General features: G+C 38.4%; 1 protein-coding gene across 2 annotated transcripts in view; it reads right to left on the reverse strand.

Moving 5' to 3' along the window:
- CDK14 (cyclin dependent kinase 14) overlaps positions 1–25,884 on the reverse strand; it is a 614,674-nt gene that overhangs the window by 283,621 nt on the left and 305,169 nt on the right. For both annotated transcript variants that reach the window (XM_062178077.1, XM_062178078.1), the window contains exons 7-8: positions 22,286–22,348; positions 3,287–3,410 (exon numbers count right to left, since the gene is read on the reverse strand). In XM_062178077.1, the coding sequence (XP_062034061.1) occupies positions 3,287–3,410; positions 22,286–22,348 (187 nt within the window). The remainder of the gene's footprint in view (positions 1–3,286; positions 3,411–22,285; positions 22,349–25,884) is intronic.

The raw sequence follows: 25,884 nt of genomic DNA on the forward strand, positions 1-25,884 counted from the left end.
ACCAGGAGAAGCACCTGGCTCTTGGCTTCGGATCAGCATGATGCGCTGGCCGCAGCGGCCATTGGAGGGTGAACCAACGGCAGAAAGGAAGACCTTTCTCTCTGTCTCTCTCTCTCACTATCCACTCTGTCAAAAAAAAAAAAAAAAAAAAAAAAGCTGAATGGGTCTCTAAAAACATTACTGCCTAGTTTAATCCTGTGCAGCAGATAAAATCTGCAAAGTGCTCAGGATGAGCTCATTCATTAACTTTTGAACTGGTTAACTGACTAAATGTTCTCTGAATTATCGGATGCATTTTTGTATTAATGTATAATCTATTTATATGGCATGGACATCCTATCTGCTATATATAGAAAATAACATAAATGAGTGTATAGCGAACAATAATTTTATAGAAGACAAAGTAAGGCAAAACACCTGGATATATGAATACAAACATACTGAACACCTGAGCTTTAAGGATGTATTTTCAGCATCTGAATTCCAGCTTTGCAAACAGCTTCCTGTGTGACCAAACCTAGGCAAGTTTCGATTCCTCCCTGAACCTGAGGTCTCTCTCAAAAATATAAGTAAATATACTTGAAGCAGGAATTTCTTTCTAGCACATAGAATAAATTCAACAAATTTCCGAGTTTTTCCTACTACAATGTATCTTTCTAATAAAAATTGTTGCATCTACAATAAGGGAAAAATCATAGACTATATTTGTCTCTTTTAATAAAAATTTCATGGTATTGCCCAATAAGAGAAAAAAGGCAAGACAAGAAACTGGTTAGAAAGCTTTTTATACCTCTAAGTATGAACTAAGGCCTTGTGTTTCTAATTGCTCTATTGACTGGAACCATCCCATCTTGACTAGTTAGCTTCCCTGTGGTTTCCAGTGTGTTTCCCTCATCTCAGACAGGCACACGTGCCCAAACACAGTAAATCACAGCTAACTGCATGTCTTAAATTAAAACACAAAAATAACGCACAATTAATTGGGGCAAATTGTCAGTTAGTGAATAAGTCTCGCTCATTACACTTCGTGCACAGGATGTGTGCCAAGTGCACGTTCCAAGCTAGACCATGCAGTCCACGACACTGAGACACAGGCATAATTCTTGTGCAGAACAGTCTGATCTGAGGAATCAAAAGCTCTGAAGTGTTCGACACTATAATCACACTGTATACAGTTTTCATCTCAGAGATGCTACATACAGACCTGTGCATAATAAAAAACAATTAGAAAGACCTGCATGCTCGCTGACATGACATTGAACAGAGACAGGTTTTGGCTATTACTGGGAAAACAGAAGCTGTTAAAAAGATGTTAAATATATAATAGACATATAATTATATATTAATTTATATATAATACAAATAATACAAAAAGTATTCATGATACATTCTTCTATAAAAATGCTTACAAAATAATATACTTTTTGTGAGGACATGTAATAAGTTCAAGAAGCGAGAAATGAGAGAAAGTAGGAGGATTAGAAAGACTGGGAAAATCTAGAATGATGATGTTAGCATTTGTTGTCTCTTAGTAATTTATAATACCTAAGAGTCACTGAAATGTTAAAAACTTGTATCTTAATGTTTCCAGATATGATATAATAAAATGTCAGTTCTGAAGACCCAATAGAACCTTTTAAGATGAGCTCACCTATTAGAATAAAAACATAATAAAATTAAAAAAAAAAACTCAGTAGTCACATATTTACAACTGTATTATATCTCTGGTTATATAAACAAAATCATATTTTAAAAAATGTATCTTATAAACATACAAAAAGAGCCATGTCCAGTATAATCATGTATTATAAATATTTTCATATTACGTTAACGTACCATAAAGATCACTGTAAATCCTTTTTAATTTACTGATACGGACAAACTTCAGAACATGTTCATAATAAAGCCAAAAAACTTGAATTAGAGGACCTGCAAACTTCTCTCCTTCACCTACTCCACTCTCCCATTATTTCCTACCCTATAATACAGAGACTTTCTACCAGCCACCTAATAGAATTCTAACACCAAATCTGGCAACAAACAACAACAACAAAACACATACACACACAGGCACATGCACACACATACACACACACTTTCATCATTTTTTCCAAAGTACATAAGGACAAAAGAAATATTTTGCAATAAATCACTTGTCATACTAACTTTTGTTATAGTTCAGTTTTAGAAGAATATTCAAAACCTAACAGTAGATTCATTACAAAGGAAATCAACAGTCTACTACCTTGAAATAAGAAATATTTTCTGCCCTCTTATATTTACTGAACATGTTGGGGGGGTGGGTAAGAAAAGATAGTCATCTTTTGGCAAAAGCCCACATCACAACCCCAGGCATCTGTAAGTCCCCAGGGTAATATTTTCATTCCATCCTTAATGGAACAAATTTCCAATCAGAATTTGTATTCCAAACTAACCGAGGCAATGCAACGTTAACACCTCACTCTGCTGTCAGGCGTGCCCTGGTGCTCTGTCTGTGAGGTGACAGAGCTTGGGCAATCCAGAAACATCAGTCTCGACAAAGAAGGGGGAGCTAGCAGTGAGGGCACAGCAGCGTGGCTCCCCTTCAGAGGCTCAAAGACAGCATCTGGAAGAAGGCTTCTAGGTTGGAAGACAGCAATCTCAAAATTTCTAAAAAGGAATGTCTACAATGGGTCCAGGAGTAAATGTCTCTTTTTTACCACACTATTGAGAATACTTGAGTAAACAACAGTCACTTCTTGAAGCGCTGGCATTGCCCCTAGACTTGTAAGATATTACGGGCTTAGGGCAACTGACGCCGTCAAATACACGGTGATGCTCTGACCAACCCCCTGTCCAGGGGTTTACATTCCTTTTCTTCAAGTTGGGTAGAATACTGATAACCCTCGAAGGTGATAAAGGGTAAATGCAGGCTCATTATACCATCCTACTTTTCAGTAGGTGACATTTTAATAATAAAAATTTTAAAAAACTACAAAGATTTCCTTGAGTTTTTTTTAATGCTCAAAATTTTTACTGACTTTTACTTAGGAAATACATATTAATGAGATCTGGTTTATGCTTATGAGTAGTTAAGTCTCTCTAGCACTCAGTCTAAATTTTCTAAAAATCCATCAAGCATTATGTTTTATATTAGCATAAATAAATAAAAAAATCTTTCCTTCCAGAAGAATTGCACCATGATCTGCGATGACAGAAGAAGCACACCTAAACAAATGCAGGGCCACCATCTGCCTGGCATTCTCACAGTGTGACAAAATAGACTGGTAATTAACTGCTTTCCTACCGAAATCTGCCAGCTTTAACTCCCCCGTGTCACTGATCAGAAGGTTCTGTGGTTTCAGGTCTCTGTGCAAAATATAACGCTGGTGGATGTAAGACAGCCCTCGCAGCAACTGAAATAAAAATAACTGGAAAAAGAAACAAAACAAAACAGGAAGACAAAAGTTAAAAATCTGAACACAGATAAATGCCTCTTTCTACATTCAGTCTGTCAATCACTTGCATTTGGTGGAAATGAGTATACATCACTAGGTTTCCTATCAAATTATTTAAACACAATGTGCAGTATTAGCCTATAGATCCCTCATTCATTAAGCAGCGATCTGAGCATTTCAAACAACCCATTCTATCAACCCTGAGTGACACCTCTTCAGCAGAGAGATCAATGCCTCAATCTACATTCCATAAAGTAAGCAAAATGTTAGGATTCAATTCTTTATAATATTTTAATGTCTACAGACATAAAATTATGTTTGAGAGAAAAACTATCATAGCATTATAAAGATTAAAAATAAAGAAGTGTTTACCAAGTTTATGTAACTGTGCACAGATTTAATTCCATAGAAATGACATAAAGATGGTAACCTTGAATTCACCCATGGACATGCTTTAAGGAATGGAAAGATAAGATAATTTGAAATAATTAAAACAAAAACAGTCACATGATCCAATTAATAGTACATTGTAATAGATGGCTTTTTGCACATATGGCCACAGAGATTGAGCTGTTGCCTCAAGACAGACAGAACCTTCACTAATTACAGAGCCGACCCAACCTCAAGGGAAAGGACACAGAGCAAAAGGGAGAAATCAAGAACTCGAGAGCAATACTTTTATAAGGAATAACTTGCAAAAGTGACTAATGGCCTCTCTGTGAACTTTCATATTACAGTGTATCAAATGCTCCTAGTCCAATAACAAAAAAGTGTGATTCACTACACTTCTCAATATTCTGTTTAGGAAAAAAGAATATTTTAAACAATTTGCTTGCCAACAGACAATTTTTTAAACGTTGATCTTATAGAACAACAATAAAAACAAATGTTACTTTTTAGTGGCACCAAGTTTCTAGTTTTTATAATCAGCCAGTAACAAAAGGCAGTTTCAGGGAAATTTTAAACGAAGTGCAAAATATTGATGGGAGGAAGGGTTCCAGCATATTCAAATGGAACTCTGGCAAGTCTCTGAAGGTTCCAAAAGCTTGCATTTCTGAAGTGTTCCAACCAACTATGGGCCATGAAAGTCAAGTCAAGTAATTTTTATAGGGGGCATACCTTGAAATTAAGAAAAATTCATCTCAAAATTTTTGTATGTGATAATATGCATAGGGCAGTGAAGGCCCAGGATCATTATTCTCAAAGTGTAAACACAGAAAATAAATGTCCGTTCTGTGTTAGCCTAGATTAAATTACTAGTTTAAGAACCCCAAGAAGCAAGCATCTCTCTAGATTTCTCGTCTTTTCCATTCTTACATACAGCTGATGGAAAGATTTAATACCATCACTATCAGATTCCAGTCTTATTCCTCACTTCTTCTTTTTTTTTTTGGCAGGCAGAGTGGACAGTGAGAGAGAGACAGAGAGAAAGGTCTTCCTTTACCGTTGGTTCACCCTCCAATGGCCTCTGCGGCCTGCGCATCACACTGATCCAAAGGGAGGAGCCAGGTGCTTCTCCTGGTCTCCCATGCAGGTGCAGGGCCCAAGGACTGGGGCCATCCTCAAATGCACTCCCAGGCCACAGCAGAGAGCTGGACCGGAAGAGGAGTAACCAGGACAGAATCCAGTGCCCCGTCATTCCTCACTTCTAATACCCCCATCATTCTGAATATTTTTTTAAAGATTCATTTATTGATTTGAGAGACAGAGTTACAGACAGAGAGGGAGAGACAGAAAGAGAGCACCAATATAAAAAGAAAGAAAGAAAGAAAAAGAGGTCTTCCTTCTGTTGGATCAATCCTCAAATGGCCGAAATAGCCAGGGCTGGGCCATGTGGAAGCTAAGAGCTTCTTCAGGCCTCCCACGTGTGAGCAGGGGCCCAAACACTTGGGCCATCCTCTACTGCTTTCTCAGGCCATCAGAAGGAAGATGGATTGAAAGAGAAGCAGCCAGGACTAAAATCAATGATCATATGGGATACCAGCGCTGCAGGCAGAGGCTTAGTCCATTATGCCACAGCGCTGGCCCATCCTGAACTTTAAAGCTTATAATTTCTAAGGAAGCCAAGGACCTTTTAGTTTAGAAGGAAAGAGTAAGTTTATTTTGTGTTTTCAAACACTTTACACACACACAACCATACATGCACGCACATGTATACACATAAAGACCACGTAACAATTTCAAAAATAAATTGACACTGAATGCTGTACATTTTGATTTAATGCTATAACTAGTACTCAAACAGTATGTTTCACTTTGTGTTTCTATGTGGGTGCAAACTGTTGAAATCTTTATACTAAATTGATATTCTGTATATAAAGAGAATTGAAAAGGAATCTTGATGCAAATGGGAGGGGAGAGGGAGCGGGAGAGGGGAGGGTTGCGGGTGGGAGGGAAGTTATGGGAGAGGGAAGCCATTGTAATCTATAAGCTGTACACTGGAAATTTATATTCATTAAATAAAATTAAAAAAAATAAAAAGAAATGGTATGGCATTGTGCAAGATGATAACTGATCTTTGGGATCTATCAGGTACTTACCAGAATAAACACTTTAACCACAGAAAAGCATGTTAATTTAACAAGCTTCTAAACGCACTAAGTGCCAATTACTCTTCTATGCATTATAGAATATAACCTAATTTAACCTCTGTAATCATTTAAATGAAGTAATTCCCACGAATTTCTGCATATCAGTGATCGAGAGAAATGAGTGCAGTTGCTCAGCACCACGCAGCCATTAACTGCAAAGCTAGAACTCGAACTCAGATGCTTTGACTCCAAAGTCCAGGCTCTTAATCAGCCCACTCTGGGAATCTTGGCCACAGATCCACTGGCAAAGGCACAGTGTTTGTATAGAAGTTTCATCCTCCAACTCACAAAATAGAATATGTGTGTCTGATAACCTGGCTCCAAGAACACGCAGTTAAGCACTGATCCCAACCAGGTGCCCAGGAATTATCTTCCCACATCCCTAAGTTCCAGTAAGCCTACCCCATCCCCTCACACTCAGAGCAAGTTGTTCTCAACATGATCTTTTGTTCTTGCCTCTTTTGTTAGAAAAAAATCCCTTTTCTCTATTGCCTATGAATTTCTATTTATGCTCCCTGAAGCCCTTCCTGACCACTTCCCTGGACACTGGCCCCACACAGGTGTGTGGAAGTTACTCCACCTTCATGCCCCAGGGTAGCCTCTGCATGTGTCTATCAGGATGGCATTTAACACACCTCCCATCTACTGCATGCCTTAGCCATCTTCAGAACCTGCGTACACAGCTGACATTCCAATACCAGTGATGTGATGACGGCACAGAACCTGGAGACGTCCGGGTGGTGGCAGATAAGACCTAACCAACTGGCAACCCTATAACAGGGAGAGTGGGTGGATCAAGCTGCCCCAAAAGGGCTTTTATTTTGATAGCTTCACTAATTAGAGAAAATCGATAATCTTCATGCTAATCCACAAGCTGTTGAAATGGACAGCACACTAAAAGAGATTAAGAAAATGAGCACTGCACACTCCAATTGTAAGTGCATGCACTGCAACCAAGACCCAAACAGGACAAATACAGCCCCAAATTTTTAGCAATGCTGAAAGTTAAGTCTGAATGATAATTCATTCAAGGTATATGAAGACTCAACCATGTATGTCAGGTATGGTTGTGGAGGAAGGGTGCGAAGATGAATGAGATACAAGATGGGGTCTGAACAGCCTCCTGAGGATGACAGATACACAGACCACCGCCACTGTGCTGTGACAGCAACACACACTATGGGTACTGAAAGCCAAGGTGGAGGATATCACAACAGACAGCACTGGAACTGATTCGGCCATTACAAGAAGAAAAACAATGAGGAGGGAACAAATCATAGAAAACTGGCCACTCTGAAAACAGAATTCATGACCTGTGAAATGCTAAAAGAAAACTGAGTTGATCAGCATTCAAATCTCAAAACTAATGAAAGAGGATAATACATGAGAATGTGAACCTGCCAACTCAATATGATAAAAGTAATGGTGGTGAAGGGACAACATAATTCATTGAAATCATGAGCAATGTTGGCATTTCATGAATAATGCTTTAACGTGCTCAACAAAATACTCACCTGTAGCTACAGGTGGGAAGGCTGTAAGAGTGAGGCACCTTGACCAGTCACACAGTCTGCCCATAGATGACTCTCTGGGAATATCTTGACAGTTCAAGCCACAGAGCTCTCTTCCTTTAGACCAGTGGGCGTGTACCTAACATCTGCATGTTAGGTCTTGCAAAAGCCACTTAAGGTGATTGCTAATGAAGTCATATTACAGGGACCAGTGCTACAGTGTAGCAGGTAAAGCTGCCACATGCAACACCAGCATTGCATATGGGCACTATTTAGAGTCCTGGCTGCTCCACTTCTGATCCAGCTCCCTGGTAATGTGCCCGGGAAAGCAGTGGAAGGTGACCCAAGTGTTTGGGCTCCTGCACCCACGTGGGAGACCTGGAAGAAGCTCCTGGCTCCTCACTTAGGAACAGCCCAGCTCTGACCATTTGGAGAGTGAAGCATTGGATGGAAGATCTCTCTCTCTCTCTCTAATGCTGTCTTTCAAATAAGTAAATAAATATTTTTTTAAAAACTATATTACAACAAGTTAGGGTTGATGTTCTGTGAAAAAGCAGAGGGTGCCACAAGAACAGGAAGAACCATCACATGGCGAGCCAATACACAGAAATACCAGTGCTGCTTTAATCATCAATGGTATCTCAACTCCTGAAAAGGGACCAACTCTAAATGAAGATTTGCTCTAATTTAAGAATTCTTCCAAGTACCTTTACATATATTACTTAATCCTTTCCATCTATAGTCCTTTACTTTTCCTTTCCTTTTAAACAAATGAGAGGGGCCAGCGCTGTGGCGCAGTGGGTTAACGCTCTGGTCTGAAGTGCCGGCATCCCATATGGGTGCCAGTTTGAGACCCAGCTGCTCCACTTATCATCCAGCTCTCTGCTGTGGCCTGGGAAAGCAGCAGAAGATGGCCCAAGTGGTTGGGCCCCTGCACCCACGTGGGAAACCTGGAAGAGGCTCCTGGCTTCGGATCGGCACAACTCCGGCCGTTGTGGCCATCTGGGGAGTGAACCATTGGATGGAAGACCTCTCTCTCTTTCTCTCTCTGCCTCTCTTCTCTCTGTGTAACTCTGACTTTCAAATAAATAAATAAATCTTTAAAAAAAACATATGAGAAAAATAAAGCTCTAAAAGAACAAAATCTTTCTCTAAGACATCCAACCATCACACAGAGCTTATAAACTTCCCACTAAAATTCATAATCTTAAATGAGGTAGATGCTGAACACATGCATGGATGGATAGCTACATACCTGATAGAGTAAAGGTCTTTCATTATTGAGTGAACCCAAGTTTCTAACAATCTCAATGAGCATACAATGAGCATGTGATCCTTAAATTTCTGTTTTTGTGATCTAAAATATTTTTAGACATAAATAGCATGGCAGAAGACAGCTTCATGTACTGAAGTTGATAAAATATCACATTTCCCTATCAATCTACTGTGGCTGCCATAAGGTATTCCTAAGAATCTTTGTCATTTATGTGTGTTCTATTCAATTTTTATAAAAGGAGATTTCTCCAAATCTGCCAGGATGATTGCTGAAGTTCCACACTTTACTTTGAATACGTTCACTTTCTGCAATGAATCTTGACGGACAAGGACACTTTTGTGAGCAGCTCTCTTTAGTGTTGTGTTGTCATCCCCGACAGATATTCTCAGCGCCACAGCACACACTTCTGGGGAGAATCCCTTAAGACTTCATCTATTCCCTTCTGAAACACTTTGGATTTTAAGTAGGTAGAAAATTATCAGGATAAAGTGTTTTATCACGACTTTTAAAGTAGTTAACAAAAGGCACATGCTATTGGACTCAACATGTTGTACTGATAACTTAGAGGAATTACTGGCCCTTCTGATGAGCAATGAGTTTTATAACCAACAACTCCCCCTGCCCCGAGTATAAAGCTGTGAAATCAAGTGCTCTTTCTTCCCAATATCAAGAGTTGACAGCACTCATGAACTGTCAGAAATACGTGGACTGTGTAACATGTGCTAAAAAGTGCAGTAAACACACATTTTCAAGTGTGAGTCAATTTCCTTGAAGCAATATGTCCTGGATTTCTTGAGGCTTAGCGGAGACTAGAAATTTATTGATAAGAGCTAATTGCCATGGACGCTGCTCCATATGGCACAACAGAAACCATTCCAAAGACAGCTAAGCTCCCTTTCTGCCCAGGCCATGGGATCGTGTCTAACATCTCTGCATCTTAAGTTTTCACCTTGAAAATGATCAGTTCAGTCTTGGATACCTTTAACAGCCAGTCACATTGTAAAATTTCATCATTCCATAATTTTATGAGTAACAGAAATAGAAAGGACTCCACAAATCCAACAACTGTAATAACTATCATGTACTGAGTTCTTATTCTAATGGACATGGTACTAAGTGTTTTGTATTCATTTGACAACTTAATACACACAATATCCTTACCAGATAAGTATTATTATTTCTACTAAGAGAAACAGAAATAAAGTCTCAGAGAAATTAAGTGAATTGGCCAAGACACAGAGCAAGTTAGAAGTACTGATATTTGGACCTTCTTTTTTCTTACTTTGACTCCACAATTAAGACTACTGGTACCCAAACAAAGTACACATACTATGTGATGAAAGTGGCTATATACAGTAAGCCCAAGGCTACAAAATGTGATATTGGCTGATAAGTCAAAGTTGTACATTAGTAATAAATACTTAAAATGATGTTTCATATACAACACTGTATCTTTTTAAAGCCCATATGGGCTATACAATCATTCATACTTCCAACTTCCTAGAAATGAAAAATAAATAATCTTTGAATCTCAAAATATCAAATGTCAAAATATTTTAAAATATGCATCATATAGTGGTTTTGTTGCAATTTTAGGTCTTCTTCAATTTTTTAAAAAAACACAAAATCATGATTCAAGATACCCAAAAAAGTATTAACTGATAACAAAATGTATCTACTAAACACCCCCAATAGTTACGACTTTACAAAGCATCACTGCAATTAAATATACTGAATTTTTAAAGAATACTTAGAAGACTATACACAGGGATAAAAAGGAGACAGAAATAAAATCTTCGCTATTCAACATTATGCTAGAATTTTCATATCACACTTGTATGAAAGTGCTACTAAGACAGTGTAAAACATAATTATTTATGCCAGAATTTAAATGATTTTACTGCCTGAAGTAAAATCTTAGACAATTAAGCAACACAAATTATCTTACTATCAACTGAGATTAATACAACTTTTTTTTTTTTTTTTTTTAAGAATATGGACTGACAGCTCTCTGCTATGGCCTGAGATAGCAGTAGAAGATTGGGCCCCTGTACCTGCGTGGGAGAACAAGAAGAAGCTCCTGGCTCCTGGCTTTGGATCGGCATAAATCCGGCCATCGTGGCCAATTGGAGAGTGGATGGAAGACCTCTCTCTCTGCCTCTCCTCTCTCTGTGTAACTCTGAATTTCAAATAAATAAATAAATCTTAAAAAAGAAAAAAAAAAAGAATATGGACTGAAAAACTGACCAATGTGCTAAACCAAGCTTGAGTCTAAAGGTCTAGAAAGTTCACCAGGGGCCAGCACTGCGGAATAGCAGGTGAAACCAATGCTGGCATTCCCTGTGGATGCAGGTGTGAGTCCAGGCTGCTCCACTTCTGATTCAGCTCCCTGCTAATGATCACGGGAAACAGCAGAAGAGGGCCCAGGTGTTAGGCCCCTGACATCTCTGTGGAAGACCTGGATGAAGCTCTTGGCTCCTGACTTTGGCCTGGCCCAGCATTGGCCACGGGGGCAACCTTGGGAGTCAACTATTGGATGGAAGATCTTGACTTTCAAAATAAATAAATCTTAAAAAAAAAAAAAAAGAAAAAGAAAAAGAAATTTCACCAAACAAAGCAATACCATGGAGAGAACTTAATTTCAAATGGAACACATATTTAAAGACTTACAAGTTCATTTACATAAAATCAACAAAATCTCTCTCCATAGCCACTCAGAGGTCTGCAGTAACAACAATGTAAACATGAATGGGAAAGTAACTATGTAAGAAATGGTCAAAGGACTTGAACAGGCATTTTTTAAAAGAGGAAATTCAAATGGCCAACAGACACATGAAAAAATGCTCAGGATCACCAGCCATCAGGGAAATGCAAATCAAAAATCACATTGAGACTTCACCTTACCCTAGTTTGAATGAGTCTCATACAGAAATCAACCAACAACAAATGCTGGTGAGGATGTGGGGATAAAGGTACCCTAATCCACTGTTACTAGGAATGTAAGCTGGTGTAGCCACTGTGACAGTATAAGATTCCTGAGAAATCTCAATACAGACCTACCATATGACTCAGCCACTCCTGGGAACATACCCAAATGTAAAGAAATCAGCATATGAAAGAATGATCTGTACACCCATGTTTACTGTAGCTCAAGTCACAAAGGCCAAGATATGGATTCAACCGAGATGTCCATCAACTGAAGACTAGATAAAGAAATTATGGTATATATGCACTATGGAATACTACACAACAGTTAAAAATGAAATCCTGCTGTTTGCAACAAAATGGATGCAGCTGTAAACCATTATACTTGGTGAAATAAGCCAGCCCCAAAAAGACAAATAACATATGTTCTCTCTGCCGGATGGTAACTAAAAGAGTACCTAAAAGGTGACTAGAGGAGTGAAATTGACACTTTGAGAAGCAATAATTTTGAACACCCTTTCCTCAACTGTTAACAGTGTATGTGTGTGTGTGTGTGTGTGTTTTCTTCTTCAAACCATTTGTTGAAATGTTTACTTAGTGTAGGGTTAATCTTATGAGTAAAGTTAACTGAGGGGCCGGCGCTGTGGTGTAGTGGGTAAAGCTGCCACCTGCAGTGTCGGCATCCCATATGTGTGCCAGTTCAAATCCTGGCTGCCCCATTTCCAATCCTCACTGCTATGGCCGTAGCGCTCTGCTATGGCCTGGAAATACAGCAGAAGATGGCCCAAGTCCTTGGGCTCCTGCACCCACATGCGAGACTGGAAGAAGCTCCTGGATCCTGGTCTCAGATAGGCACAGCTCTGGCCATTGTGGCCAATTGGGGAGTGAACCAGCGTATGGAAGACCTCTCTCTCTCTCTCTCTCACTCTCTCGCTCTCACTCTCTCTCCCTCTCTGCCTCTCCTCTCATTGTGTAACTTTGACTTTCAAATAAATAAATAAATCTTTAAATAAAAAGTTAACTGAAAACAGATCTTTGTAAAAAATAAGAATGGGAATAGGAGAGGAATGAGGAAGACAGGTGGGAGTGCAAGCAGGTGGGAGGGTAGAGTGGGAAGAAATATTATGTTCCTAAATTTGAATATATGAAATGCATGAAGCTTGTATTCCTTAAATAAAATTTTACAAAAAAACACACAAAGGTCACTGACACCAAAAAAAAAAACAAATACAGAAAAAACAAAATAGCTATGACCTGTACTGCCTAGTCCCACGAAGGCTGTGTCTTTCCAAGGCAATCAGAAAAATCTCTGGCAGTGTGTGTGTATACTCTATTAACTGTGCTGATTTCCCTTCCAGGGCTTCACGCCTGTCTTGGAGAACATGTAAACAAAGGGATCCTGCATCTTACACTGGAGAGTGGCAATGTGAACAAGGTGGCTTGAAGCCTGAAATCTGTGAGTGTGCCTTCCCTATTCCCAAAGGGTACTCCCCCAAGGTGGGAACTTCCATCAGACAAAGCACAACACCAACTCCAGTTTTTTGTAGGCACTTCAGTATTTTGGGGGATGACTTTCTCCAGTCTGGGTTCTAAAGCATGCCTAGGAGAGAGTGGAGTGCTTAATTAACTGGCTTTTATTTCCTTTGTCAGATCCAAACTGTCACAAGCAGATTAGCAGCTGACAATGAAGAAGAAAAAGCCATACTCAAAATGACGAAATGTGTGGTTAATCCTCCACTTGCTAGGTATGGGAGATTACTTTGTTATAACAAAAAGAGGATGAAAACGCTCAGAAGAAGCCTGGGCAGGAGCTGAGACTAGGTGATAAATTCTTAAAACACTCTTTGATGGCCTCATGAAATAATCATATTTCCTGAAACACAGAATGAGGAAAGGCTCTATAATATTCACGGTACCGCATAGTAGAAAATCATTATGAGCTAAATGAGAGCTCTAATGAAGAATATGGAGAAAATCAGGTATCATTTGATTTTCTATCTGAACATTAAAAAGTCTCATTGAGGAATCAATTCTCAGTGCCATCTGTATAAGACGATCCTAATTTGGCATAACATTACTCTGTCTGTTATACACCTGCTTGTTCTCTCAACTATGAAAGAAAAATAGCAACTTTTCAACAACAATAAACCTCCTATATTTTAATTAGTGTACCTATTGAAATGAAAAATAAAAACCAGTCTTATGCCAATGGGATTTCAAATACTCCAGAGAATTAAAGCCTGGTGTTCAAAATTACTTGGGTCATTTTCAGTGACTTAAACAAATGGCAAGTGCGCTTTTTGCAGGGAATCTTCAATAAAAGTCATTATAATAACATGAAAATGAAAGTACATTACATAAAAACACAGGAAGATTCCATCTCTTCATGGTAGTAAGACTCAAACATCTACATTTCTGGATGTCAGCTGGAGACAGCACCAATTAATCTTTTTTTTTTTTTTTCACAAATCTTAATTATCAGTCTGTCAAGCTTATCAATTTTTAAAGCAGACATGAAAACCTGAATAAAGGATGAAAGTTCAGACTGCTATGGTCATTTCTTTTTTAAATTCAGTGGTCACAATATAAATCAATGAGAATGATACAATCAAGCTAAATAAAATTCTGTATTCAACTCAAATTTGACAGTAAAAAAACAATATAATTTATAGCAAATACATTATAAAAGGTGGAAAAATTAACTGCCTTTCCAAAAAATTCTAACCAACTTCCTCCATATCGATGATCATGTTCCTAAAATTAGTTGTTGTGCCCTTAATCATCATAAATATTTATGACAAGGCCAACATCCTCAGTCTTTCGATTCAGGTTTTAAATTGCTCTCTAAATAAGTAGTTGCTAAGTTTACCTATTTGTCAAAAATTGATATTATGCTTAGAAACAAACTATTAGTTAATAGTGAATATTTACTTCTGAATGCCTTGACAATTGACACTTTTTGTAGGCAATAGAATTAGCAAAGTGATCCTGGAAATTTAGTTAACTCTGATATTCTCATATTGTGCATCTATTCCAGTGTATGCCAGGAAGATACATTTAAAAGCATAAAACTTTCTCGGATGTTTTGCTGGACTCAGGAACTAGATGCTATGCCAGTTATTCTCTCTCCCCCTTCATTCTTCCATGCCATGACTTCTGCGAAGCTGGAAATTCTACTCGAACCACACAAAGGAGAAATCCTCTCAGTTCTTCAGTGCATGTCACCCATGTTTTAACAACAAACAAGAATATATGAAAAATAAACATAGAAAATATACACACCTTTAGAATCAAAGATAAATGCTTAAAATTTTTCTACATGCCATGACGCTGCAGAGTGATGAAACGAAAAAAATCAAAATTGCCAAATTTAAGAGCAAAAGATCGTGAGTGCTGTTGTCTTCTTTTTGCTCACCATAATACTATTTATTACATTCTGATTAATGATATGTGAAGTATTTATCCAAACACAGAGCTTCAAAGTTATTAAAAGGCCATGATCTTTCAAAGATGACTGCTTATCTCACCTGGATTGCATATCTCCTTCAGTTTATAAAGAGCAATTACAATGTCCTATTTTAATGCAACTGTTTTTAATTAATATCTAACAGCATTATGAACAGCTGTTAACCTAGTAAATATTTTTCTTACATTCTTCATTTTGTATTTATAGATTTAAGTGACAATACATATCACCACATGAAAAAAACTATATTAATGCATCAAAGAAAAATACCCTTGAGACATCTGTCATTATGTCATAGTCAGACATCTTAGAGAATGATTTCACCTGCAGTGCAGATCCAGAACACAACCCTGGAGGAGTGCCTTGTCTCTAACCGGGCAAGCAGTGAGGAAAAGCCAATGCATAATTAGGTGAGTGGCCTCCCATGGAAACCAACATGGTAATGAGGGCTGTCTGCTCCCATGCACTGCAATTCAGATGCCAAAACATTAGTCATTAACAAGCAACATCTATTTTTTCACCTTGCCCTATCCTCAGAAAAGTTATCATTCATTACTATCCAAAACATGAAAATGACAATAGACTTATGTCACTGGGTACTTATAAAGTCACAAATATCAAGCTAATTACAGTAATTTAAGGAATAAATCATGTGGTATAGGGAAAAGAACAGTAGACAAAGAGTCAAAATGCCATTTAGGGGCCGGCACTGTGGCGCAGTGCATTAAAGCCCTGCCCCGAAGTGCTGGCATCCCATATGGGCGCTGGTTCGAGACCCGGCTGCTACACTTCTGATCCAGCTCTCTGCTATGGCCTGGGAAAGCAGTAGTAGATGGTCCAAGTCCTTGGGCCCCTGCACCCATGTGGGAGACCTGGAAGAAGCTCCTGGCTCCTGGCTTTGGATCAGCTCAGCTCCGGCCATTGCGGAGCTTGCTCGTTCTCTCTGCATAGCTCTGACTTTCAAATAAATAAATAAATCTTTAAACTATGCCATTTAACAAGTCTTTCATCTCAATGATCCTGATGTTTATTTTCTACCAGATGTGGAGGCTGCATTGGACCATGGCTCTAGGACGCGAATCCTGGCATGAACTTGGCTGCAGCAGCATCACTTAAGGAGATGTTTTGTGTTCATTATATCAACATTCCATACTTAATTATAATCACGTCAATGCTATTCCTATCTGAGCCGTAAAGTTTACTATGAATAATTTTATCCCTCCGTGTTTTTCCTGGTGATACTGATGATTTAAAACTTTTACTATTGGCCCACTGAGTTCTGTTTAGTTAGGCTTTGTGGTCATAGTGAATTCCATACCAAACCTTACAAATGTGCTCAAGCGCAGCAAGCGTTCTGTATTACAGTGTTACCGTCTGCATGGAGTCCCTCCTGGAGACTTCAGACGCCTCTGGATTGGCAGGTTACTTTCCCAAGCCCGATGACATCCTCGGGGTTTTCCTTCGGCTCTCTGCATCCACTTCATTTGTTTCCTCTTCCTTGGTTTATGTCCTTAGTTTTAGTGAAGTGCACGTTCAAGTAGCTTCCTGAGCATTGGTCTCAGGTTGGCAAAATGTTCAAGTCCTTGTACATCTGAGAATGATGATTTTTACCTTCGAACTTCACTGACAGTTTGAATAGAATTACAGGTTGAAAGCAAATTTTTTTTTTTTTTTTTTTTGACAGGCAGAGTGGATAGTGAGAGAGAGAGAGAGACAGAGAGAAAGGTCTTCCTGTTTGCCATTGGTTCACCCTCCAATGGCCGCTGCGGCCGGCGCACCTTGCTGATCCGAAGCCAGGAGCCAGGTGCCTCTCCTGGTCTCCCATGCGGGTGCAGGGCCCAAGCACTTGGGCCATCCTCCACTGCACTCCCGGGCCACAGCAGAAAGCTGGCCTGGAAGAGGGGCAACCGGGATAGAATCCGGCACCCCAACTGGGACTAGAACCCGGTGTGCCGGCGCCGCAAGGCGGAGGATTAGCCTGTTAAGCCATGGCGCCAGCCAAAAGCAATTTTATGTTTGAATTTTCAAGCCATTGATGTGCTGTTCTCTCCTTTCCAGTAGCTGTTGGAATACTACTGTACTTCTTGCCACTGTAATTCTAAGTCCAGTATAGTGAACCTCTTTCATATGGAGAACTTTTCTTTGAATCCAGTGTTCAAATAACTAAAATTATTGTCAGCCTATTTTGATTAAATTGGGCATTTAAGAGCTCCTGTTAATCTACAAATGCATGCCTTTCACATCTGTAGAAAGTTCAGCATAATGTTTACTACTTTAATGATTGCCTCTCTCCCCCTCAACCCCCCAATTATTTGGTTGCTGGATTCCCTGGACTGGATCTCTAACTTATTAACACTTTCTTTCATATTTTCCATCTTCCAATTTTTTACTCTATTACTTTCTGCAAATTTTTTTATTTTATCTTTCAGTTTTTTACTGTTATTTTTTTAAAAAAGATTTATTTTATTTATTTGAAAGTCAGAATTATAGAGAGAGAGAGAGAGAGATACATCCATCTGCTGATTCACTACCCAAATGGCCACAATGGCCAGGGCTGGGCCAGGCTGAAGCCAGGAGCTTCATTCGGGTCTCCCACATGGGTGCAGGGGCCCAAGAATTTAGGCCACTCTTCTGCTGCTTTCCCAGGTACACTAGCAGAGCTGGATTGGACGCAAAATAGCCAGGACTTGAACCGGCACCCACATGGAACGCCAGCATCAAAGGCAGCAGCTTTACCCGTTAAGTCACAATGCTGGCCCCATCTGAGTTATTTTTCATTTGTCAGATTTTTAATTTCCAAGGCATCCTTTGTGTTTACCAAATTCCGATTTTTAAAAATAACAAAGCACGCTAGTTTTCTGGATGCTTTTAGTTCTCTAGGACTATTATTGACCATTTTGTTTGAAGTTGCCATCACTATCTTTCCCTAGCTAATTAGTGCAAGTAAACTTGCTTTTCTAAGCTACTTAGCGATTTGTCATCTGGGATCTCTAGCAGGGAGTTTCCTGGATTCTTCAGGTCTGTCCTGCACTGGCTGTTCTGATTCTCCATATGAGACTCATAGAGTCATCTACTCTGAGGCGTGACACCTGTCTTCTGAAGACACAAATTTTCCCTTCTTCCCACCGCTGCTCAACCCGACAAGCCCCCCTCTCACTCTGGGAGGCTAAAAAAGCTGCGGCTAACTTGTTTTCCCTCTGCTGCTGGCCAAGTGAGGTGCAGTGAAGACAGGCAGGCTGAAGAATGACATCAGAGCAGCAGGCCAGGTTTGCGGAAAGTACCCAGGCTGGGGGCTACGCCCTGCAGGACTGCAGGGAGAGCCAGGGCACTGTGGGTCACGGCTGGTGACACTCACGGGTGAGTCTGAACAAATGCCCACTTTTCCTGTTTAACAGAATTTTAAAGTGTGATTCTCACCTAGGAGGTGAATATTATTTATTTATTTATTAGGTATTTTTATTTACTAAAGCTACCTGCATTGACTACCCTGTGGAGTTTAATCTGGAGCAATCTTAGATGATTACTGAATTTCTTGTATCTCAAATATTCCAAGAATTAAGACTGCTCAGTACATCATGGAAAATCCTCAAGGAGCCAAAGATTTCACTTTCTCTGGAGAAAATTGCACCGATGCATCAATATATGCTGCTGCCTTTCATTTATTCAAAAAGATTTAAGATGAAATAAATCAGATCAAATTCTTTTAGAGGCAAAATATGAAGTAGGGCATCAATCTGTGACCACATTAGACAACTTGCAAGGGGAAATAATTCCTGCTTACATAACTAAGACCTGGACTCACTGTAGGTGTCACATCAAATTCTTTCAACCTCATTTCTATGCTGACTACACATTCCATTCACCATTAAGTTTCTCACCATGTCCTAGCAGGCACCAACTCTTGAAGTACTAAACCTTGTTTACTGCCACACCTGGACTTGGAAGAGGCAGCAAACACTAAGCATCTGAAATATGATAAACGGCCTTGAGATAAAGAATACATGTGAAACCTGGATAGGAAATCCTGTAATGCAGTTCCAAGGAACGAAGCTGTGCTGACAAACAGCAGCCTAGAGACCCATCTCTACACGAGCGTCAGAAGAGAAGGCAAAACAAAATGTGATGGGAGAATCAGACATAACAGAACAAACATGACGAAAATCACCAGTGGCATTGGCCTGAGCACACATCATACAGAGATGCTTTGTGGAACAACCTTCCTTGCTTTCTTTCACCAGTAAACTTTTCCATCAATACTTTCCCGTAACTAATGACACACAGAGGGTAGGTGAGGACACTGAATAAGGATCTTAAAAACCAGCATCATCATGGTTCTTTAAAAAGGCACAGCCAGTTCTTTAACCTGAATCCCATCACTAAATTCAAAAGGAAGTCAGAGTTTGCTCCTAAGAGCTGATGATTTCCTGAGCCGCTGGTACACATCTGGGTTCCCCAGAACTAAAGGTCTTTCTAGCTAGGCTCTCTGCAGATTCCCAGGGACAGAGTGCCTGGCAGAAATAAGAATGTACTCTAGTGTGGATTTTGAACCCAATCAACCTTAAGAAGAGAACATGAGAATGTACATAGGAGAGAATTTGAGATTTTTTAATGTAAAGGACAAAATTATGCCCATGCTATAATATTAAAGTAAGACTTGAACATTGCAAGTTAACAGAACAAGAATTTTCATCTGTTAAAGTTCCTACCCCAATCTAACTATGACAGAACCATTCATGGTAAAGAATGTAGATTTTTAAGAAAAATGCATAGTAAAAAATGTTTAAATAAGAGAAATATATCAATAAAACCATAACAAGGAAGGAGATCCATGGGAAAACAAGGTTATTAGTATCGATTCAATTATTTATTTAAAAAACAATATTTTGCCAGTGTTTCTATACATTCTTACATTTTTAAACTGAAGAATCTAACTCACCACCATAAAAACCTCATTGTTGATGTAAAAAATATTAAAAACCAGCTAAGATTTATTAGGAAAAAATTTAAGCCAATACAAAATTGACAATATGTAAGAACAGGTAACTTTTATATAAGCAGAACTGTAACTGTCAGGAAATACATGAAAAGATGTTCAATGTCACTGGTAGTCAAACAAATGCCAACACTAAAAACATTCAATTTTTTACTCAACAGAACAGGAAAAACTACAATGACTGATTACAATGAATGCCCTTGAAAGTAGAAGGAAACAGTTCTGCAATTTACAATTTTGTGAGCAAATGTTCTAAATTCATTAATGCAGAGACTGTGCCTCTGTTTTACTAACTCTATTAACTAAACATCCAAGAGAAATAAGAATATAAAACTTTTATGCTGGCATTAACTCTAGAATCATTTGTAATATAAATAGTCTAGAAAGAAAGATCCACAAGTTAGCAAAATTGAAGACTACAGTTTAGTCATACTATGGAATAATATGCAGTTATTAGAAGGACTGAGTGCACATCCATATATTGACTCTAAAGGATATACTTGATATATTTTAAGTAAAAATATGTGCACGGTAATATTATACATTATTTTTATAAGGGAAAAATAAAAAAATGTGGGGGGGGCGTGGGTGTGTCTAAAATCTACAAGGAAAATATACAAAAGAAAAAACATGTCACACACACAGCAGACTCAGAATGGCAAAGCCCCAAACAGCACTCCAGCCTCAGATTCAACCCTTGGGGCTTCGGATCTGGCTAAAAGGCCCATGGGAGTCTCACAGGCATGGAAAGCCATGACACGGTGACCAAAACAACCTAAATCAAAGACCCTGGTGAACAAGACCCCAGCAGAAGGAACAGGCCATCAAGGAGAGAGGTGCCTTTCTCTGAAGGGAGGAAGGAACCTCCACTGTGACACGGCCTTGACTAAACAAGTTCAGAGTCGGTGAACTCAAGGGGCTTCCATAGCCTAGACAGCTCATAGCAAGAGTCTCGGGTGATTGCTGACGTCATAAATACGAGTGCCAATTGTTAAATCAACAACGGGAGTCACTGGGTACATGCTCCCCATGTAGGATCTCTGTCCTTAATGTGTTTTACTATGAAACTTAAAAACACTACTAGTCAAACAATACCCTATACCTTGAGAGGTTGTGTGAGTGCAGCCTGTTGAAATCCTTGCTTAGTATATACTAAGTTGATCTTCTGTATATGAAGGTAATTGAAAATGAAACTTGATGAAGGGCGGGATGGGAGAGGGGGTGGGAGAGGGGAGGGCTGTGGGAGGGAGAGAGGTTGGGGGTGGGGAAGCCACAACAATACAAAAGTTGCACTTTGTAAATTCACATTTATTAGATAAAAAAAAGAAAAAATATGTCACAAAGAGTAGTGTTGATAATGTGTGGGGAAAATTGAGTATCAATAATTTTACTTCTAGTACATGGACAACACTCAACTGGTTCTCTGGACCTTGACTGTAGTTACTTGAATTACCAAATGTTAAGCACATTGTTAAGCCCTCAGGTATAACTTTGGTGTCTTCTAATTCCCAAACACATGCCAAGAAAGAGCCTCCAGTTTTAAGCTCAAAATTTTGGAACAATTGCCAAATTTGGATGCAAGGTTGAATGTTAGGAAATCTTAGTTCTTTTGACACATACTAATCAAATTTCTGGTAAAAACAATGAAAAAAGATCAGTATGAAGTACAATGGTTTTTATATGTTTGTACACACAAATGAAAAAATACACATTGTGAGCCCCCACAACACTGCCTTGGATCAGAAAGATGCTTTACATTGAAATCAAGGATATATACCTGAGACTCCCTTAAAGAGAATAAAAATGGATTAAAGTACATCTCACTCAATGCTGGCAGGTGTTTCTTCATTAAGAGAGAACAGGCTAGGGTCTAGACAACAAGGTTCCAGTGAAAGCATCTAATGTTAAGACATGGTTTCTAACGCTAAATGGAAGCAATGGCTGCGGGTTACTTTGATATTACTTCTCTTTACCCAAAAATTTACACACACACACACACACACACACGGTAGAGATGTTAAGAATTTGGTTGTTAAAAAAGTACATGAAAATGTGAACTCTTAGCTTAAAAAAGCTCTTTTCCTACCTTCACATTCTCTGGATGCAGCCCCCCAGGGTGCTTGTCCATGTACTGACATAAATCAGTGTGCTAGGAGGAAAAGGGGGAAAATGTATTAATATCCCTCTGGCTATAACATGATGAATCAATATTTTTCTACTTCAAAGTCACCATTACCTTCTGAACAAAGCAAATACAAGACAAGTGGGTAGATTTTTTTTAGTATATGTAGCTGCACGTTCTCCACTCCTTATTTTTAACCATAATTCAATGATCTTTACCTTTAGGTTTTATGTTCAACATATCTATATATCAGAAGGAATACATGTCCATAATACATGTCTAATTTTCTCCCTTAAAAAATTTATATATGTACACTTATACTTTAATTAAAAAACAAGCACACACAATTAGCCAATGCAATTATAATTCCAATTATCTACTGCTTCCTCCATGCAAAGTGAGGGTATGATTATTTGATGAGATGAAAAAGTATGTAAATATATTAGGCTATTAAAATTAATTATTGGTTGTAATATTTTAATAACCATATTCATAAAAAATAATTTTAGGTTTCCAGAACGCTTGAACATATTTGAGCAAATGCACTTTATCAAACAGAAATGGTTGCAACTTTATCAATTAAGACAAACACATCCAGATACAAGTTAAAAAGAATATTCTTAAGTAACACCTTAAGCCATTATGATTTTAAATAAAGCAAGTTCAATTTGTCTACAACTATATGTTCTGATCTTAATGCTTTTTCCATTTATATAATAAATTAAATGGAACTTTCAGGGCTCTTCAAATTTTTCTTCTCAAACTGGAGGATACTATAAAATTGGTAACACTGAAACACTTAGTAAGTCTGAAAAAAAAACAACGAATTTATCTGTGCCACATTATCTGGCCTGAATTACTGAGGAATTATAACTTCTACAGCAGATTCAATAGCTTTGCTGTAGCCACTGTGACAACAGTTTAGATGCCACTGTTGAGTGTGTACTGCATGCCAGATGGTTACTGCTGAACACACAGAGCAGAATTCAGCCTACGCACATTCAGCCTGGACTGTTTGGGTCCGCACCATCTTCCAGGCCCTGTGGTAGTCACCAAGGACACAGAATTGAATGAATCAGAGACAACTTGGGGCAGGGGGCAGACATGCTAGTAATTACTAAAGTATTGGTGTGCAGTTCTTGGTAATATTCAAAATGCATGGCAGGAGGAACTCAGTGTGGTCTAGAGATTTCAGAAGGCTTCTGGAAGAAGTTACTTCTAAGTGAGGCATGAGCAGAAGTGAACGAGGTTAGCCAATTGAAAGACAAGGAGAAAAAAATGAGACCAAAGAACTGCTCTTAGTTTCTGAGACAAAACCAACGTGATCAGGGACTATACCCAAAGTGCTTCACTTCTAAATCAAAGTCAAGCTCCATGAGATCAAAAACTATGTTTTGAAATTACTGTCTCTCTGGTCCAAGCAAAATGTCAAACAAAGAGAAGAAGGAACTATATGAATAACATAGAAAGAATTTTACATACAGGGTAACTCTAAAAATAGCACTAAAATATGATGCAGCAGATTCCATAGAGTTCTTCCTGAGTGTCTGTGCAGGTTTGTGTGTGTGTGTGTGTGTGTTTGACAGGCAGAGACAGTGAGAGAGACAGACAGAAAGGTCTTCCTTCTGTTGGTTCACCCCACAAATGGCCGCTACAGCCATCTTGCTGCGCTGATCTGAAGCCAGGAGCCAGGTGCTTCCTCCTGGTCTCCCATGTGGGTGCAGGGCCCAAGGACTTGGGCCATCCTCCACTGCACTCCCCGGCCACAGCAGAGAGCTGGACTGGAAGAGGTGCAACCGGAACAGAATCCGGCACCCCAATGGGGACTAGAACCCAGGGTGCCGGCACCGCAGGTAGAGGATTAGCCTAGTGAGCTGCGGTGCGGGCCTGTGCAGGTTTTACTTCATGGATTTAAAGAATTGAAGAATGGATTCTAGATACCAAATTGTCATAGCTCCCTATGACTAAGGTCCCCATCCTTACTAACAGAGATGGCAACAGCCTCAGAGAAGAATAAAGAGAAAGGAGAATATTTGCTTTTGGAGAACAAACAAAACAGTACATGAAAAAGTACTTTTCACTTGTAACATGATATATAAAAAGTAAAGTATTATTTAAAATATTGCATATTATACAGTAAAATGCACAAGGACAAAAATGGCATCGAATTTATTCAATGCTTCAGACATAACAAAATGGTAAACAGAAAGTATATCCAATCACATCTGTAATCATATATCTATTGTATGTTATAATTCTCATTTAAAATGTAGAATCTTATTTTACAAAACAAAGAAAATCAAATTCATAGTTTCCAAAACAAACTAAAAATAATAAACATAGAACAAAAACTGGAAATAATATTTTATGTAAGTAAAAGAATATTTTATGTATATATTATTTGTACTGTCATCAAAAAGGAATCCGATATATCAATGTAAAATCAAGCACAACAAAACTTAAAAAACATGTATACAACATTTATGCACTTAATAACAGGACATATCAATATAAAAGAAAAACTGTTACATAAAAATAAAGAAGCTGAAAATTTCACAAAATCTTCAAGGGCTAAGCATATTTCTTTAAAAAAAATCAACAAATGGAATTGGCCAAAAAAAAAAAAATATAGTAATGGATACAACACAATTAAGTCAGATGATTACTTTAAACTCAAGCTACATACATATGCTTGTTAAATATTAAATGGCCTACCTGCAAAGATTGACAAGGTATTAAACATAGGAGGAAAAATCTCCAGTTTTCAGAAAGCAGAAACAATATTACATGTTTTCTACATATCTAAATGAGATTATGATGAAAGTATGGTATATTTCATCACCTCTAAGATGTACAACTTTCATCTTTGAAACTGTAATAGTAGCATTCATTTGCTGTTACCCAAGCAGTAGTTGGAATACAGTTGACTTTGCCTGTGTCTGAGAAAACATTTTATTTTGTTTTACTTGCACAGTTTACTTGATGGTACAGGAAAAAAATCAACTCAAGATGGATCAAAGACCTAAATTTAAGACTGAGACCATGAAATTGAAACACTCCAAGATGTTGGGCACAACTTCTTGGACAAGACCCCTAAAGCATAGGCAACAAAAGCAAAACTAAACAAATCAGACTGTATCAAAATCAGAAGCTTTTGCACAGCAAAGGAAATGATCAAGTGTCAAGAAACATCCATCAGAATGGGAAAAATATTTGCCAATCACCTACCTGACAAAGGATTAATATCCAGAATATATCAGCAACTTTAAAAATTCAACACACAAAAAGAACCAATCCAGTTGAGAAATGGACAAAAGACTTCAATAGACAGTTCCCAAAAGAAGAAATACAAATGACCAACAAATACATGAAAATATGCTCAACATCACTAGCCATCAAGGAAACACAATCAAAATCACAATGAGATAATACTTCGTTCCTGTCAGAATAGCTAAAATCCAGAACATGGAGAGTAACAAATGCTGGCAAGGATGTGGACAAAAGGGAATGCTTATATACTATTGGTGGGGATGTAAATTAGTACAGCCACTGTGGAAAACAGT

Source organism: Lepus europaeus, chromosome 20 (assembly GCF_033115175.1).
Source record: "Lepus europaeus isolate LE1 chromosome 20, mLepTim1.pri, whole genome shotgun sequence".
Lineage (NCBI taxonomy): Eukaryota > Metazoa > Chordata > Mammalia > Lagomorpha > Leporidae > Lepus > Lepus europaeus.